Source organism: Fukomys damarensis, unplaced genomic scaffold, assembly GCF_012274545.1.
Source record: "Fukomys damarensis isolate Sample0158 unplaced genomic scaffold, DMR_v1.0_HiC HiC_scaffold_39, whole genome shotgun sequence".
Classification (NCBI taxonomy): Eukaryota; Metazoa; Chordata; class Mammalia; order Rodentia; family Bathyergidae; genus Fukomys; species Fukomys damarensis.
The window spans coordinates 57236393-57254539 of NW_022900951.1; the positions used below are offsets into that span (position 1 = coordinate 57236393).

Below are 18147 nucleotides of genomic sequence, written 5' to 3' on the forward strand. Positions count from 1 at the left end.
TATGGAGTGGAAGAATGATTTTGAATTTTTTTTTTTTTTTTTTTTTTTGGTACCAGGGGTTGAACTCAGGTCCCTGCGCTTGCAAGGCAGGCCGCCGAACCACTGAGCTAAATCCCCGGCAAGTTGGAAATTTTTATTTCCTTCACGTTCAGATTGTTTTTACTATTCTTGTATTAATTAATTTTATAGTTGGCAATATTATCTTTATGACTTCTACTTTTTAAAAATAAACATTCTTTATGTATTCTGTCTTTTAGGGTATTGAGTTATATACACACCTACAAACACAAAAGGCCGAACCACTGAGCTAAATCCCCGGCAAGTTGGAAATTTTTATTTCCTTCACGTTCAGATTGTTTTTACTATTCTTGTATTAATTAATTTTATAGTTGGCAATATTATCTTTATGACTTCTACTTTTTAAAAATAAACATTCTTTATGTATTCTGTCTTTTAGGGTATTGAGTTATATACACACCTACAAACACAAAAGTTAGGTTTGTTACTCCTGTATTGTAAATTATTTTTTATAATAGAGTTATGACATTCTGGTAAAAATTTATTATAGTTTCCTACTATGAGTGTACATAATATTTTATAATATTATCTTTAGTTTTCCTTAATATTAGCTTTATATATTTCATTAATATTATTCAGTAGATAAAATTTACCTATTAACATTATCTTGTTGGTGTAATATGATTTTTATTAGTACAGAATATCCTTCTTATCTCATTAAATTATTTTTGCCTTCAATTTTACTTATTTTTTATATTAACATTGCACTATTGCTTTCTTTTTGTTAGCATTTATGGCACCTGATATATCATTGCACGGTCCTTTATTTTCCATTGTCCCATGTCATTTTATTTTAGGAACATATTTTAGAAGTAGAATCTAGCTGGATTTTGCTCTTTTGTGTATTTTGGGACTTTCTGTCTTTAGTGTGAGAATTTAATTCACATTTTAATGTGATAACTAATATGTTTGTTCTCATTTCACTAGCACAGAATTTTCACTGGCAAAAACACATTCCAGTTGGTAATGTGGACTTCAGAGACTGATAGAGCTGGTTTGAGGCCTTCCTCTGTCACTAGCTTTATGAATTTGAACCATGAGCCACCTTCCTTCTTTGTAAAATTGTCCTATTAATAGTACCTATCTGAACAGTACTATTGCCTATACTTCAAAATAATTTGAGAGCACTAGCTCAGTGCTTGGCCCAGAGAAAATGTATACTAAATATTGCAGTCATTATTGCTATTGTTACTTTTGTTTTTGTTGTGTGACCACATATCAAATATCAAAACTAACTAAAATTAATGTCTACATGCTGTAGTTTCCCCCCTTTTTCTACGGATTTATTAGTGGTTCCTCTAGGTATTACGTTATGCATGAAAATAAATTATACATTTTCTAGAATATATTTCTCTCTTCATGTTCCCACTGTTGTCTGGGTTCTGCTTTTGAGCTTCTTCCCACAATATTGTCCCTATTTCTATCAATGGCAGCATCATTTACCTAGTGATATTGATATTGTTTAATTGTTCCTCAAAATGCATATGTTGACACTTAGTTGTCAGTATAGCAGTGCTATGAGGTAGTGCCTTCAGAAGGTGATTAAGTCATGAGGACAGAGCCCTAATGGATGCGTTTGGGATCCTTAGGGAAGGACTTGAGGAAGTAAGTTTGCCTTTTTTGTCAATTCTGCCATGTGAGGATACACAGTCATCACCTTTGGAGGATGCAGGAACAAAGAACTTCCTGGAAGCAGAGAGACTGGGCTTTCCACAGACACCAAACTCTGTGGCACCTTGCCTCCAGATCTGCAATAAATTTCTATTGTTTACGAATTGCCCAGTTTATGGTATTTGTTATAGCAACACAAATGGACCGAGAAACCTTGTCTTTAACTTCTGGGGTTGTCTCGATTCATCTCTTATATCTCGTTAGCAAGCACCTGTCTTACAGATATTGTTTAAAATGACTCTTGTAGCCTTTTCACTCTTACTATCACCAATACAGTGTATCTTCTCTTTGCTCTTAAGTGGATTACTTTCCTTGACTTCAGTCTTTCCTCATGACAGTGTGTCCTGTCATCAACCCATATTCCCTAAACATCACTGATGGTTTCAGACTTCTGAGGAAATGTTTTAAATATCTCTGCTTATTTTCAAGGTCTTCATAATCTAACCTTACCTTATTTTTCCAATTTTATTTATAATGATATTTCAATAAACTAAGCACACTCTTTTCACTAGCCTCACAAGTCAAGCTCATTCCTGTCTAGGCCTTACTCACGGTATTATTCCTGTCCCTAGACCTTACTCACGGTATTTCCACCCTTATTTAAAGTATCCTTCCCTGTTCCCCCTTCCCATCTGAATATTAACAATTCCAGAAAGCCTGTGCAAGTCCTACCTAGAGAAAGATTATCTCTGACAACCTGATAATCTTCACTGTAATCTTGTGGTATAGTATTTCTTTATATCATACTTTGGATTATTTTGTGTTATTCTTATGTATTAATTCTGTCTCTCCAATTAGACTGTTAACTTTCTAAAGAAAATTTGAATAGCATAGTAATTTAAATAGGTATCTGTTAATTTTTCCAAGAAAAGAAGGAAGATAAAAAGACTACCCTGATTCCTTAAGGCCTGTGTTTTTGAAGTGCTTTTGAGATGTGACCCAAAACCCTAACAGTCTGTCTCTATTTTGAATGATTTAATGAAAAAGAACTCCACATACTTTGGCAGTACAAGCAGACCTTTGGAAACAACAGCAGAGACACAGAAAGAAAAGTGGGGACTTCAGTATTGGCTCTAGTCCTCCAGAAACTAGGAGAACAATAAGACCTTTCACCCAGTTTCAAGTAAGCGATGCCAGGAAGTCCAGCCCCAAACAAAACAAAACAAAACCAAAAAACAGCAAAGGCCCTTTTCTCCTTTTCCCTGATGGATTTTATCACTTTACTTCGACCAACGTTGGAAGGAGAAGCTGGAGAATTTATCTATAAAATCTTGAGTGAAATAGATGTAGCATGTAGCATTGTTGTCTTTACAAATAACCGTGAGTGATTTCTGTAAATTGACTTAGAGCCTAAAGTAGCCCCTAACCAAGTTATTCTCTGCTACAATTGTTGAATTATGGTTCTCAAACTATTCGAAACATTATTGTGTGTCTGCTTATTTCTTTCACATTGTCTTTCTTTGCCTTCTAAAACATGAGATCCATGACAGCAGAGACCTCATCTTCCTCATTTGCTCCATATGTCTCCAGTGCTTAGAAAAATGCCCGGCACAAGAGAGGAGCTCAAAACATACTGCTGAAAGGAGAAATCATGAGAAGTGGCTCTCCAGTAACTGTTGGATGTTGAAGGATTAAATGTATTTTTCACTCATATTGCCCTTACCAAGCATGGTGTGTGAGATGGGGAAGGTGATGGTGGGCTGGCCTGTCATCCTCCAGCGGCTACAGAGGTAAGAGAGGTCTGTTCTAAGCATTTCTACTATCATCTTATTGTCCAGAGCCAGGTAGAACTGTTGCTGATCTATAAACTGGGAAAGACAAAAAAAAAAAAAAAAAAAAAAAAAAAAAAAAAAGATTCAGGACAATTTGTTCTCACAATTAGCAAATAATGTTTAAAAAATACTCACATGTTCACAAGGGCATACAAAATGTCACAGAGGCAATAATGCTCCCAAATTTAATGCTCAATACTTCCTAAAAAGTATGTTGTGGTCAAACAATACACGTAAGAATAGTCCCTGACATTTTTGAATTATGATAGAGTTTATAAAATATTTTCAGCACATAATTTTATTTAATCCTATAAACCACCTGGTGAAGGAAAAATAAGGCTAAGAGACAGACAGTACGTGGAATGGCAAAGTCATGACTATCAAATGGCAAAGTCAGAAATATAGTCTAGGATCCATTACGCTTTTGTGTATAGCTACTTCAGCTCTACTATTTCAGACATAAGATGACCAATTAGAAATATAAGCTTTCTTTCTGGAAGATAGTTTCTCCTTCCCCCACACACATATAATCAGGCTTGTTATTGTAATGTAGCTGACAAACATCAGGCTAACAAGATATATAATCACAGCTCAACAATACTGACATTTTATTCAGAAGAAATATTTAAGATTTTTATGCACAGAAAAAGGCCCCTCTCCAAAGAAAATGTCTAATTTAGTAGCTGAATAAAAAAGGCTGTATTTTACTTAACAAAGGACAGATGCTGTCAGTTTGTCTTTGAAAAGTTAGGGAAACTTTGTAAGTACTCTAACACTTATAGAATCCCTAGTCCCAGTTTCTGCAATATCCAGAGTTAGGCTTGGCAGCCACAGTCACATGACAACTCTGCTACAGTTCAATTCAGTTCAGCTGAAAAAATATTTACTGAGAAACTTAAATTGTGCAAGCCCTCCACCCATGAAACTCTCTGACACTTATCCAAGTTCCAGTAAATGCTTTGTACCTGCAGTGTTTCTTTCTGATTTTCATTCATCTCAATGCATGTTTTAGTCTATTTCACTCACCTGTGGGGTGAAAGTAAAGATAGTTTTCCGAATGTCATAGAGTTTTGAAGTTCCAAGCACTCCCATGAGTCTGTACGGCCGTCCACTGAGTTTCATTCTACTATTGCATCCTAGGACAGAATTGATAAATGGTCAAGATATTTGTAGTACAAAAAAAAATCAAAGTAGCAAACATGTTTATTCATATACACATTAAATCATCATCTCTTACAATGAGAAAATAGTTAACTTATCCATGCACTTTTTTGGTATAACAGGATAATATTATGCCTATTGCCCTCAAAGTCCCCTCCTAAAATATATATTGAATATGCTTTCATGTCAAGACTCACAAGACTCCTACTGCTTTTAAGGTTTTGCTAAAATGTTTTTCTTGAGTATTTTATTTTTCCTCTGCTTTATCCTGAGTGTTATTTTATCAAATATGCTGCATTTGTAGATTTGCTTCATGCTTAGGGGGGCCGAGCCATGAATGCCTTGTCATATATCAGGGTCAACTCAGTAAAACACACATTTTACCTGAGACTGATATCACAACTAGGATTACTCTCTGCTCCTTCTTTTTTGTTTATTTTCATCAGAGTGAAATATACATAAAATAAAACCATTTTGATAATTTTAAGTGTTTCGTTCAGTGGATTTAAATGCATTTTAGTATATTCACATCATTGCATAAACATCGCCACCATCTATCTTCAGATTGATCCTTCCCATCTCAGCCTTTAACAAGCACCATTCTCCTTTGAGTCTCTGAATTTGACTACTCTAGGCACCTCATGTAATTAAAATCATGTAACATTTGTTCTTCTGCAAGTGGCTTATTTCACTTAGTATAATGTCTTCAAGGTACCCTTGTGTTATAGCATATGTCAGAATCTCCTTCCTTGAGGATGAATAATGTCCCATCCTATGTATATACTACATTTTGTTTTTCCATCCACCTGTATATTTGTATATTTGTATATTCCATCCACTGGATATTTGGGTTATTCCTATCTTTTGGCTATTGTGAATAACGCTATGCATTAGTACAGAAAATAGCAGTTGAAGTTACTGCTGTCAATTCTTTTGGGTATATTCCTGGAAGTAGAGTTGCTGACTCATATAATATACTTGTTATTTTGTTTTTAAAATAATAGCAATCACCATAGGTATGATGTGATATTTTATTGTGGTTTTGATTTACATTTCCTAAATGATTAGTGATATTGAGCATTTTTCATCTCCTCATTGGCCATTTGCATATCTGCTTTGAAGAAATGTCTATTCAAGTTCCTTGCCCATTTTTAAAAATCTGGTTGCATTTTTGTTGTTTTTGACTTGTAGTTCTTTGTATTTTCTGGATATTATTATCAAATATAGGATTTATATTTTCTCTTATTCTTTGGATTGCCTTTTCACTTTGTTGTTAGTTTCCTTTGAGGTACAAAAGTTTAGTTTAGATGAAGTTCAATTTCTCTGTTTTCCTTTGTTGCCTATGCTTTGGGTATCATAACTATCCAGGAAATTATTGCCAAATCTAATGTTAAGAAGATTTTCCATTTTGTTCTAAGAATTTTATAGTTTTACATCTTACATTTGGTCTTTAATAGATTTCACAGTTTGTACATGGTGCTAGCTAAGGGTTCAATTTCATGTGGGTATCATTTTCCTAGCACTGCTTATTAAAAATACTGTCCTTTACCCTTGGAATGGTGCTGGCACTCTTCATTTGACCATACATGCAAGGGTTTGTTCCTAGTCCATTGTTCTGTATATCTCTCTTCATGCTAGTATCACACTGTTTTTATGACTGTAGCCTTGTAGTATGTTTTGAAATTAGAAAGTGTGACTCCTTCAATTTTGTTTTTTTCAAAATTGTCTCGGCCATTTGGGGATCACTCAATTTCTGTATTAATTTTAGAATTAATTTTTAGTTTTTGTAAGAAACTGAATTGACATGTTATAAGGAATTATACTGAATCCATTGAGAGGTTTGGTTAGCACTGATATCTTAATAACATTATGTCTTTCAACCTATAAATATGACATGTTTTCCATTTATTTGTGTATTCTTTTAACTTATTTCTTTAATGTTTTGTCATTTTGAGTGTACAAGTCTTTTCCTCCCTGGTCAAGTTGATTCTTAAGTATTTTATTCTTTTTTATATTATTGTAAATGGAAATACCTTTTCAATTTCCTTTTTAGATTTAGTGTTAATGCATAGAAATGCAACTCATTTGTGTGTGAACAAAAGAATGTAAGCAAACAATTTGCTGAACAGATAATAACTAATTTATGAAAACATGTTTATCCACTATATGTTTTAAAAATTTGAAGAAATTATGTTAATACAAGTCTGAAATCGAGGCATAGGAAGCTATTTAACAAAATATGAGGTTCATCACATATTTTAGGTTGCAAAAAAGAGATGCAAAGTCTACTCTTCATGACACAATTTTCCTAAAAACAAATGTGCTTTGTCTTATAAAAACTTATTAGAAGCAAATACTCTAAAATAAAAATGGTGACTTCCTCAAAATGGTGGAATTATACGTGATTTTTATCTTTTTTCCTTTGTGCTTTTCTCTGTTTTTCAGTTCTGTGAAGTCAGTATGTATGGATCAATTGGCAACCAGATAACATACTGTTATGATTTAGATCTAGGATGTCCCCTAAAAGCCTCATGTGTTCAGAGGTGGGGCTTCAGGAAGGTGATTAGATCATGGAGTGTTATAATCATTCCACTGATGAGTTCATAGCTGAACATGCTGTTAGGAGTTGAGCTGGGTAGCAGGAGGTGAGTCACTGGGGGCTTGACTTGGAAGGCTCCCAGGCTCCCTCTTCGGCTCCTCCCTTCTCTTTCTGTTTCCTGATGAGAAACTAGTTCCTTATATAAATTATAAAAAACTTAAAAACAAACACCTTGTCTATTATTCTATATAAAATTATCATTCATTTGAAGTAGAAATATAGATTCCATGGAAGGGAGAGAGCATGTTAGTTAAATACACACTTGGAATAAAGATATAATATTATCTGAAAAAGTCATAGTCTATGTACCAAAAGATTCATAAAACACACCTAAAATTATCAATTCTGCTAAAAAAGACAGGATTAGAAACTTGGTTTCTACAGACTCTAAATTCCTTTTCAGACCCAGTTTAATAAAGCAATCCAAGATAAAGAAGGAAAAAAAATATAGAAGGAAACCAGCCCATATCACGTACTGCTATGATTCTAGCAGGTTGGCCAATCTTCTTACCTAGACTAGAATAAATATGGCTGAGAATACGAGCTGGTTGTACTCTGATGGGGTACACCTCGTCAATAGTCTCCACATCAATTCCGTTATCCTTCAAAATGGCCTTGATTTCATCTGTTTCAGCCAGAATGGAAACTATAGGAAAGAAAGAGAATGAGGTCAACACAAGCTTTTGTTTCAGTAGGAATCTAAAAATTTCTCAAAGAACATAATTTGTTTTGGAGGAAAACAAAAGGAGGGAGGAAATTAACAGTTATTGAGGAAATTTGAGGAAACAGATTTTATGCAAAGTACTTAATAATGGTATCTAAATGAAAAAGAACAAAGATAAATAGATTATGCTTTTTGACTAAGTACTTATGTGCTCCTAGAGAAAGGCACACTCTCTTTTTATATCTGAGGTTCTGTGTTTAAATGGGAAAAAACATGAGAGCTTAAAAAACAGCCTTGGTAAAAGTTGATCCCACAGGATTTTTTATATAAGTACACATAAGGTCAGGGCCAGGAATGTGAGAGTAATAAAGAATATTCTAATTAGACAAGAATTGTCTTATGGCTGGAGAAAGGCAGAAATTGGAGAGGGGGGATTAGAAGTGATAGAGATGACATTTATCTAGATCCAGAGCTTGCAAAACCTGGAAAGTTCCCTTTTCTTCCACTTAAATTCATGTCACAAGGGAAGAAGCAAGGCCAGCTCCCTGACCCTTATTTTTACTTTCCCTCTATGAGATGGGTAAGTGGCTGGAAACAATAACTCCAAGTGATGTTTCAGCTAGTTTGGCACTAAGCACCAAGGATAAACATGCCCTCTCCTCCTACTCCTCTAGTGTTGGTACATGTGCTGCAGAGGACAATGTGGTTGGTAATAGTAGTAGAGGGGACTAAAGGAGAGTCACATGAAAAATATGGGGCCACAGGAGTACATTCAACCCAACCAGTTGTTTATTTTATATTTTATAAAACATTTAGAGAATTATTTATTGCTTTTTATGTGCTAAGTGCTTCCAGATGCTAGGGATATATAGACAGACATGATAAATTCTGCTGGAGGATCAAACAGGAATTAAACCTGATAAAAGTGATGGTAAAAGGAAGGGAGAAATTATTCCAGACTAAAGGAATTGCATGGAAAAGGTGCAAGAGGACAAAGAATCAGGCAGGTGTAAGAATTATAGAAAGTTCTTTATAAAGAAAAAAGGACTACAAAGGAGTAATGAGAAATGAAGCAGAAGGCCGGGGATAGGATTATAAAGAGCCTTGTAAGTCATAGTAAGGAAGCGGGTGATCGGAAGCCTCTACAGACTTGTAATCAGAGGAACAGCATACTCATGTTACACCTTAAACAATATATATTTAGGTTTATAATGAAAGAATAAGGTGTTATTTCCATACTGGGGCTATAAAGGTCAAAAAGAAAAGAAGGAGGAAAAGGAAGAACAGGAGGAGGAGGAGGAAGAGAAGAAGAAACTGATAGACAATAGTCTAGACTAAAGACAGAGGAACCAAAGAAAAAGGTCTTGCTGTAATGCATGGGGAGATGTTGACCACTTACAACTAGGGTCATGCTATCGATACTGTAGGAAATGGATGAATTTCAGAATTATTTAGGAAGAGAGAGAGAGAGAGAGAGAGAGAGAGAGAGAGAGAGAGAGAGAGAGAGATCTTTGGGGGGAGGATTCCCTGGTGTTTATTTGTGTAACTGGGAGGATGATGGTCATTTAATGAAATAGGCAGAGAGGAGGAGGCACAGGCATGAGGGATTCAGTACTAGGTTGCTGATTGATGTTAGTGATGTTGAGTCTACGGTGCATGTGACACATGCAAGCGGGGCTATGTCAAAGGAAGCAGCTATAGATTTAGGAGCCATGATCATACAAAGAGATGAGTTGGACCAAGGAGAATATATAGAGAAGAGGAGAAGTGACCAAGAATATAGCCACAAGACATTCCAACATAAAAGGAATGGGAAGATAAAGAAAAGCTTGGGGTTGGGTGGGAATTGCTGTCTTTATGGGGTATATTTTCTCTGTGATACTGGAGATGAAGTCATATTCTGAAAGTGAAGGAGAAAGTCAGGAGGTGGGAAAAGGGAAAAGGTTTAGAATAGAAGGAGGGTTAGAAACATATACAGATGTTCAGAATAAGATAAGTAGTGGCCTAAGGAAAGAACTCTCAGGAACACAAATACTTTTAAAAATAGTTTTATTAGTACATGTTTGCAATACAAAATAAATATATTTATGTGAGGTGTTGGTACATATACATATTGCACTTTAGTCTTTTTTTACTTCCTTTCCCCATCCCATCCCTCCCTTCTCCCTCCATTCCTAGATCCCCTTCCTATCTGCAGAAATTCTATCTCCCTGTTCCCTATTATCTATCTTTTATTTTGCTCTTTAAATTGTTTATGCTTTGGGTTTCTTATGTAACAGAAAACAAGCAATATTTAACCTTCTGTGGCTTACACTTAGCATTATGGTTTCAAGGTCTCATTTTCCTACAAATGACTTAAATGTATTCCTCTTTTTGGCTGAATAATACTACATATACGGCATATTTTTTTGTCCATTCATCTGTTGATACACGTATAGGTTGTAACCAAGATTTAGTTATTATAAATTATGCTGCTATAAACATGGGTGTGTATGCATCACTGTAGTATGATGTCTTTACTGTTTGGGGAATATACCCAGAATGATCAAAGCTAGGTCAAAAGGAATCTCTATTTTTAGCTTTTTGAGGAATCCCCATACTGATTTCCATAGTGTGCTAGTTTACATTCCTACTGACAATACAGAAAGGCTTCTTCTCTCCCCCAATCTCACTAGCATTTTGCGGGGGTGGTTCATGATAATAGCCATTCTTACTGGAGTATGATGAAAACTCGGTGTTGTTTCATTTGTGTTTCTCTGATGGCCAAATGTGCTGAATATTTTTTCATGTACTAATTGGCCACTTGAATTTCTTGTGAGAAGTATCTATTCACTTTAATTGCCCATTTTTATTGAGTCTTTTATTTGAAGGTATCTAACTTTTTTCTGAGTTCTTTAGGTATTCTAGATATTAGTCTTCTGCTCAAAGAGTAGTAAATATTTTTTCCCATTTTGTAGGTTGTCTCTTCACCATTGGTTGTTTCCACTGCTCTGCCAAAACTTCCTAATCTGATATAACCCCATTTGTCCATTCTTGGTATTATTTCCTTTGCAGTACAAGTTCTATTCAGAAAATCCTTGCCTATGCCTATATTTTCAAGGATTTTTCCTATTTTATCTTCCAGCAGATTACTTCTGTTTTAATAATTAGATCTTTGATTTTATTTTGGTGAGTTTAGATTCATCCTTCTGACTGTGGATAACCAGTTTTCCCAGCATCATTTGTTAAATTGGCTGAATTTCTCCAGTGTATGTTTTTGGCTCCTTTTGTCAAAGCTGAGATGACTAAATGTGCCTAGAATTGTTTCTGCATCCTTTATTCTGTTCCATTGATCTGCATGTTTATTTTTGTGGCAGTGCCATGCTGTTTTTTTCTATTATTATTACTGTAGCATTGTAATGTAATTTGTAACCCAAGATTGTGGTGATTCCTGCTTTGCTCATGTTGCCCAGGATTGCTTTTGCTATTCTGGGTATCTCCTGTTTCCATATACATTTTAGGATTGTTTTTTCTCCTTCTTTGAAGAATGCTATCAGTATCCTATTGGGATTGCATTAATTCAATATATTAGTTTTGATAATATGCCCATTTTGACAATATTGACTCTACTTATACAGAAATGAGGGAAGTCTTTCTCTTTTCTGATGTCCTTGTTTTTGTTATAGAGGCCTTTTGCTTCCTTGGTTAGGTTAATTCCTAAGTATTTCATTTCTGGAATGGTATTGTTAATTTCTTTCTTGGTCAGTTCATTGTTGGTGTACAGGAATGCTATTGATTTTGTATATTGATTTTGTATCCTGCTATTTTGCTGAATTTAGGGTCTTTTGTGTCTTCTATGTAAAGGATCATGTCATCTGTGAATAAGGAGAGTTGGACTTCTTCCTTTCCTATACATTTCCATTTTCTTTCATTTGCCTGATTTCTCTGGTTAAGGTTTTGAGTACTAGGTTGAACAAAGGTGGGGAGTGGACACCCTTACCTTGTTCCTGATTCTAGAGGAAAATCTTTCAGTTTTTCCCCATTTTGTATGATGGATGCAGTGACTTTTTCATAAATGGCTTTTCTCAGTTTAAAATAAGGTCTTCTATATCTATTTTTGTTAGGGTTTAAATCATGCATGGATGTTGAAGTATGTCAAAAGCTTTTTCTGTATTTATTGAGATGATCATATGATTTTTGAATTTGCTTCTATTTATGTGATATATAACATTTATTAATTTATATATGTTGAACTACCCTTATATGCCTGGGATGAATCCAACTTGGTTATGATGAATGATCTTTTTAATGATTTATTGCTTTCGGTTTGCCATTATCTGGTTGAGGATTTTTGCATTCATTAATGAGATTGGTCCATAGCTTTCTTTCTTTTTTCTTCTTTCTTTCTTTCATTCATTATGTCTTCGTGTATTTTTGATGTGGGGGTAATGCTAGCTTCCAGGAATGATTCGGACAGTACTCCTTCCTTTGTGATTTTGTTGGAGAGTTTAAGGAATATTGGTATTAAGTCTTCTCTGGAATTCTCATAGAATTCTGCAGTAATCCATAGGGGTCTTGGGCTTTATTGTTGCTGTTGGTGGTGGTTGTGGTAGAGTTTGTATTACTGTCTCTATTTTATTGCCTGTTATTGACCTATTCAAAATTTTTATATTTTCTTGGTTCAGTTTTGTTAATTATACGTGTGTAGGAATTTCTCCATTTCTTCTAGGTTCTCCAATTTACTGCAGTACAAATTTTTGAAATTGTATCTTATAATCCTCTGGATTTTGACAGTGTTATTTATTCTCTTTTTAACCTTCCTCTAGAAACTTACTCTTTTCTAGTTATCTTATGTAACTATATAAAGAGGCATAAGTTTGGATGAGAAGGGAAAAAAGTTACATAGGATAACTAGAGGCAGCTACATAAATACACTAAAATAAAAACAGTGGAGGAAAAGTTGAAGATTCCAGAAAAGATTAAGTTTCTAGAGGAAGGTTAAAAAAGATAGGGTCAAGCATCAGAGGAGGGACTTGGTCTTGAATAAGAGAATAAATAACTTTCTCTGTGACTAGAAAAAAATGAGGCTAGAATGGATAGGATTGTTGGGGTGGGGAGGACTTGGTAACTGACAAAGAAACTTCTCTGAAGTAGTACAAATGGCCAGTATATATGAAAAAAATGCTCAGCATCTCTGGTCAGTGGAGAAATGAAAATTTAAACAACACTAACATTTCAACTTATACCAGAAAGAATAGCAGCCATCAAGAAACCAAATAATAACAAATGCTGCTGTGTCTCTGGTGATAAAGAACCCTCCTACATCACTAGTGGGAGTGTAAGCTAGTACAACCATTATGGAAACCAGTATGGAGATTTGTCAAAGACCTAAACATAGAAATTCCATTTGACCCAGCTATTTCCCTTCTATGTACCTTCTCCAAAGAGCTAAAGACATCATATTGCAGTGATATGGGCATATTCATGTCTATAGCAGCACAACTCATGGTAGTTAAATCCCAGAAGCAGCCTGTAAGTTCAACAAATGAATAGATAAAGAAAATGTGATATCCATATACAGTGGAATACTATTTGGCTATAAAGAAGGATTAAATTTAAGACACTTGTGGGAAAGTGGATACACCCGGAAAATATAATGTTAAGTGAAATGAATCAGACATGCAAGCTTAAATACCACATGGTAACTCTCATTTGAGTAAGGCAAAGTATGAATAAAGAGCAAAACAAAGGATTGGTAGAAGAAAACATTGAGAAAGATGTTTTGCAAAAAAAAGGGGGGTCCAAGAGACTGAGAGCAAGGAGAGGGGAGAAGAAAGGGAAATAAAAAAATTTAAGATGTGTCATGTACATGTACCAAATAGTCGCATTAAGTGTAAACATTATGTCATAAATAAGAACTCATAAAAATAACAATAATGAAAATGGGGAAAGGGAAGTTAGAGATGGAGTGAGGTAAGTGGGGAGGGGAAAAAGGGGAATAAAAAAGATTCAGGATGCGTTATCTACCTGCACTTACTCCCTAAGATGAATGTAACTTCACGTACTGCAAACATGTGCAAATAAAAAAAATTTTTAAAGGAAAATGCTGCCTAAAGAAAAAAACAAGGACCAACAGGAGGCACTTTGGACCTAGCTGAGCAGGAGACCATAAATTTCCAGTCTTGACACTCTACTTATTTGTGTGATTTTCTTTTCCAGTAGCATTTAGCAGTCTAGGTAAGGGATCAGAAAATACAACTTTAATATTGATCAAGGGCTATACTTTTTCTGTTGGGTGTTCTAGAAATATGGAGTATTGGTTGCTAAGTGAAACATTTAGATGACCAATCATGAGGTGGAAAAGAGCAGACTAAGAGTAAATAGGGACAAATGTAATGGAAAGAAAATTAAAAGGTGAAGTCATATGTGGCTAGCAGAGTACTGGAATTTCAGATATTTGAGGTAGAATAGTCCTAAAATTTGATAGTTGGCTGGGGTTGCTAATGTAGAAGTGGAGGATATTACACTTGATCTTAGCCAAAAGAAGCAATAGAAGTGGAGGATATTAAGATTTATGGAAATAAGGGAAAAGAAAAAAAATATGAGAAAATGAAAATAAAGTATTTGTAAATAGGGAAACGAGGAGGGGGCAAAGGGAGGGCAGGGGTATGGGAAAAAATGAGAACCAAGACCTGTCATGTAAAGGTACAAGTTCCCAATGATAAATGTAGCTGTACTGTATACCTAAAATATACCAATAAACTCAATGAAAAAAAATAGAAAAGAACTCCATTGACATTTGAACTACAGGCCATGTGTGTTACACTCTGGCAGAACATTTTTCCACATTTGCCCATGTCTTGAGACTTTGTAGGAGACTGAAATTAAGAATGGTGGAAGAAATTTCAAGAGAGCCCAACACTCAGGCTGTGGTATGCGTACAGTTGGCTGCTTTCTGCCAGTTATTTAGTCAGAATAGGGGTTAAAAGGAAGAGTAGAAACATCTTAAAAACTTAAATTTTGACCCAGAATGAATCATGTTTAAACTTGGAGGCCAAAGATGTATAGTTACTAAGGAGATCAGTGTTGTTAAACGAAACCAAATACTTTGTACAGGGACAAGAAGAAAGATGCCTTGAAGGAATCTCAGCAAACAGTAAGATGCCACCCATTGCAGATTCAAAACTGTAAAGTGCTAACCTTTCATTTGAGAACTCCCAGGGACTGCTGCTTGTGAAGGCTCTGTTAGGGAATTGGTTCCCTGGGATTTATTTCACTGTGTTCTGCTATCCAGACAATAAGAGACTACTGTTGCTACAGTGCAAAGCGGCCTGGCCACTGCCCAGGTTGTTCGTATACCTTAGCATCATCCACATGATACTGCTTTTACTGGCATGCAGAATGCAAGAGTTGTAAGGTCAGGGCAGCTTCCACCTAGATATCAAAGGAAGACCTGGGAACCCAGGGAAGGTACTACCCCTGATAGGGCCATTTAATAGCTAAATGAAGCTGTGGAATGAAACCAAAGGTGTAGTAGAGACCCTAGGAAGTTAGAGATACCAGGAACATAACATTTCTATGGAGGAAAGCTGCAGGTCATGAGTGGAGCCAGCCTAAGAGAGAGGTCATGTGGACTGCAATCAGAAAGACCACAGGGATGGGGTCACTCAAGCCCTGTGGAAATCACATTTTACTAGTATGTGCCCCAGATGCCAGATATGAAGCTACAGGACTTAATGTTTTCCCTGCTAGGTTTTGGTTTGCTATGGTCCAATTCTTTTCCATCCCCCTATTCATCCCTTTTGGATTGGGAATTTACCCTCTGACATTGTACCTTGGCATTGTGTAACTCACTTTTTAATTTTTTACAGAGGTTCATAGCTAAGAGTTTACTCAGAGTATCAGGAGAAACTTGGACTTGGACTTCAAAAATGTCAGTACTGTTGAGAGTTTGGGGAAGTTGTATGTGGGATAGCTGTGTTATGTTAGGTGGAATTATGAACTCACTATTACCTTTATTTGGAGATTAAGTATAGTTTAAGGATGTGTATTTGGGTGTAAAGTTGTTAAAGGGTGGATTGTGTTCGTTAATCCCAGTATATCAACTTCATTGGATTAAAAACTGCCTAGTCCAATGTAAAGCACACGCCTTGGGGTGTGTCTAGGTTGGTCAGGGTAGTATAACTTTCAGTAGTCTATACGGTCCTTAACCCATTGTTCTGTGGTGCTCTGCTTCCCAGCTGCCATGAACTAAGCAGCTTTGCTCCACTGTGCTCTTCTGCCATGAGGCTTCTGCCTTAGAGTCTTCTAACCATGGACTGAACCCTCTGAAACCAAGAGCTAGATTAAACCTTTTCTCCTTTAAATTGTACGTGTCTGAGAGGTATTGTGTCTCAGTGATGGGAAAGCTTGCTAATATGGCATACTTTCCAAAGAGGTAATGGTCAGAAGCAAATTTATTATGAGGGCGATAGTTCTAGCAAATGAATACGTGAGTACATGTAAATACAAAAGAAAACAGTGAGACTAACTGTAAAATCAAAAGGAGGACATGAAAAGAAAGTACATGAAAACTGGTTTGAGAAAGCAGAGATAAATGGGAGCTACAACATTATAACAGTTAAAAGAAAAGAGATTGTAGAAAGAAAGAATGATAAGTACAGTGCAGACTGGTGCAACCACTATGGAAAACAGTATGGAAATACTTCAAAGAGCTGGGACTAGAGGTTCCATTTGACCCAGCCATCCCTCTGCTGGGTATCTTTCCAAAAGAACTAAAAGAATCATATCACAGTGATGTATGCACACCTATGTTTATAGCGGCACAGTTTGTAATAGCTAAAATTTGGAAATAGCCCATTTGCCCATCAGTTGGAGATAGGATAAAGAAGATGTGGTTTTTCTTATAAAATGGAATACTACTCAGCCATAAAGAATGAGAAATTAGAGTGATTAATAGGAAAATGGATACATATTGAGGATATACTCCAAAGTGAATAAAATAAGTCACACATGTAAATACCAAATAGTTTCTCTGGTGTGAATAAAATATAATAGTACACAAGATCCTAATGGGATAATTAACAATGTGAAATAGGAAGAAAGGGGCTAAAGGTGTAGAGGAAGTGGAAAGGGTAGGGGAAAGGAAATAAGGGAAAAGAAAAAAATATGAGAAAATGGAAACAAAGCATTTGTAAATAGGAAAGGGAGGAGTAGGTGAAGGTAGGGCAGGGGTAAGGGGAAAAAATGAGAACCAAGACCTGTCATGTAAAGGTACAAGTTCCAATGATGAATGTAACTGTACTGTATACCTAACATGTACCAATAAACTCAACAAGGAAAAAAAAACATGATAAGTAATATTTTGGAGTCCTATGACATTGCACATTATTCATTTGCTTATGAGTAACAGTGATTTTTAAAATCAAACCGAACTAAGTTATATACTTAACAAAACAAAAAATGAAGAATAAATGTATAATTTACTGGCTCCAAGATTTCTGCCGCAGATCTTTAGTATAAATTTTCTGCTGCTATAAATAAGAATACATACCTTGAACCACGACATCTGGCTTAGGTACAGTAGAAAACCTACGATTCAGGGGATCAATTTCTCCAGGAGCTAAAAATCCCTAAAGACCCCCCCGCAAAAAAAGAACAGATTATTAAGTCTCAAACAAACAGCTAATGTTTTAGGGGAAGCACCAGAAAGGAAACAAAAAACTTCCCTGTAGGAAAATATTTGAGCTCCCAGAATTCACATCCAAATTAATTTAATTTGAAGTTCATGGGCTGGGATTTAGCTCAGTGGTTCTGCCACCTGCCTTGCAAGTGCAAGGACCTCAGTTCAATACCTGGTACCAAACCCAAAAAAAAAGGCTGAAGTTTATTTCTAGTGGCTACAATATCCTTTTTGGAAGTCGGTGGGACCCAAGTTATAAATAACCTGCTTTTTATTACTCCTCTGTATTCCGTGGGTATACATATGACACATATTAAAATGATCAGACCACAGTGCCTATTATCAATAATGTATTAGTTTTAATCTTTTCTCATTTGTTCATGTGTTTCTTGGGCTTTTGGTTCAGAAGAAATCTTCTGATGTGAGTTTCTGTACATTGTAAAATGAGATGAACTTAACCATTTTGTCCTTAAGAATACCACTCATCTCCTTTTCTCATTACATTTAGTTTATTCTAATTGAGTGACAAATTTACCAGGTA

The 18147-nt window shown here is 35.5% G+C and overlaps 1 protein-coding gene across 5 annotated transcripts in view; it reads right to left on the bottom strand.

Annotated features, from left to right (window-relative positions):
- Phka1 (phosphorylase kinase regulatory subunit alpha 1) overlaps nucleotides 1–18147 on the bottom strand; it is a 144285-nt gene that overhangs the window by 71743 nt on the left and 54395 nt on the right. For all 5 annotated transcript variants that reach the window (XM_010607968.3, XM_010607967.3, XM_010607966.3 and 2 more), the window contains exons 13-16: nucleotides 17478–17556; nucleotides 7793–7927; nucleotides 4548–4657; nucleotides 3413–3557 (exon numbers count right to left, since the gene is read on the bottom strand). In XM_010607968.3, the coding sequence (XP_010606270.1) occupies nucleotides 3413–3557; nucleotides 4548–4657; nucleotides 7793–7927; nucleotides 17478–17556 (469 nt within the window). The remainder of the gene's footprint in view (nucleotides 1–3412; nucleotides 3558–4547; nucleotides 4658–7792; nucleotides 7928–17477; nucleotides 17557–18147) is intronic.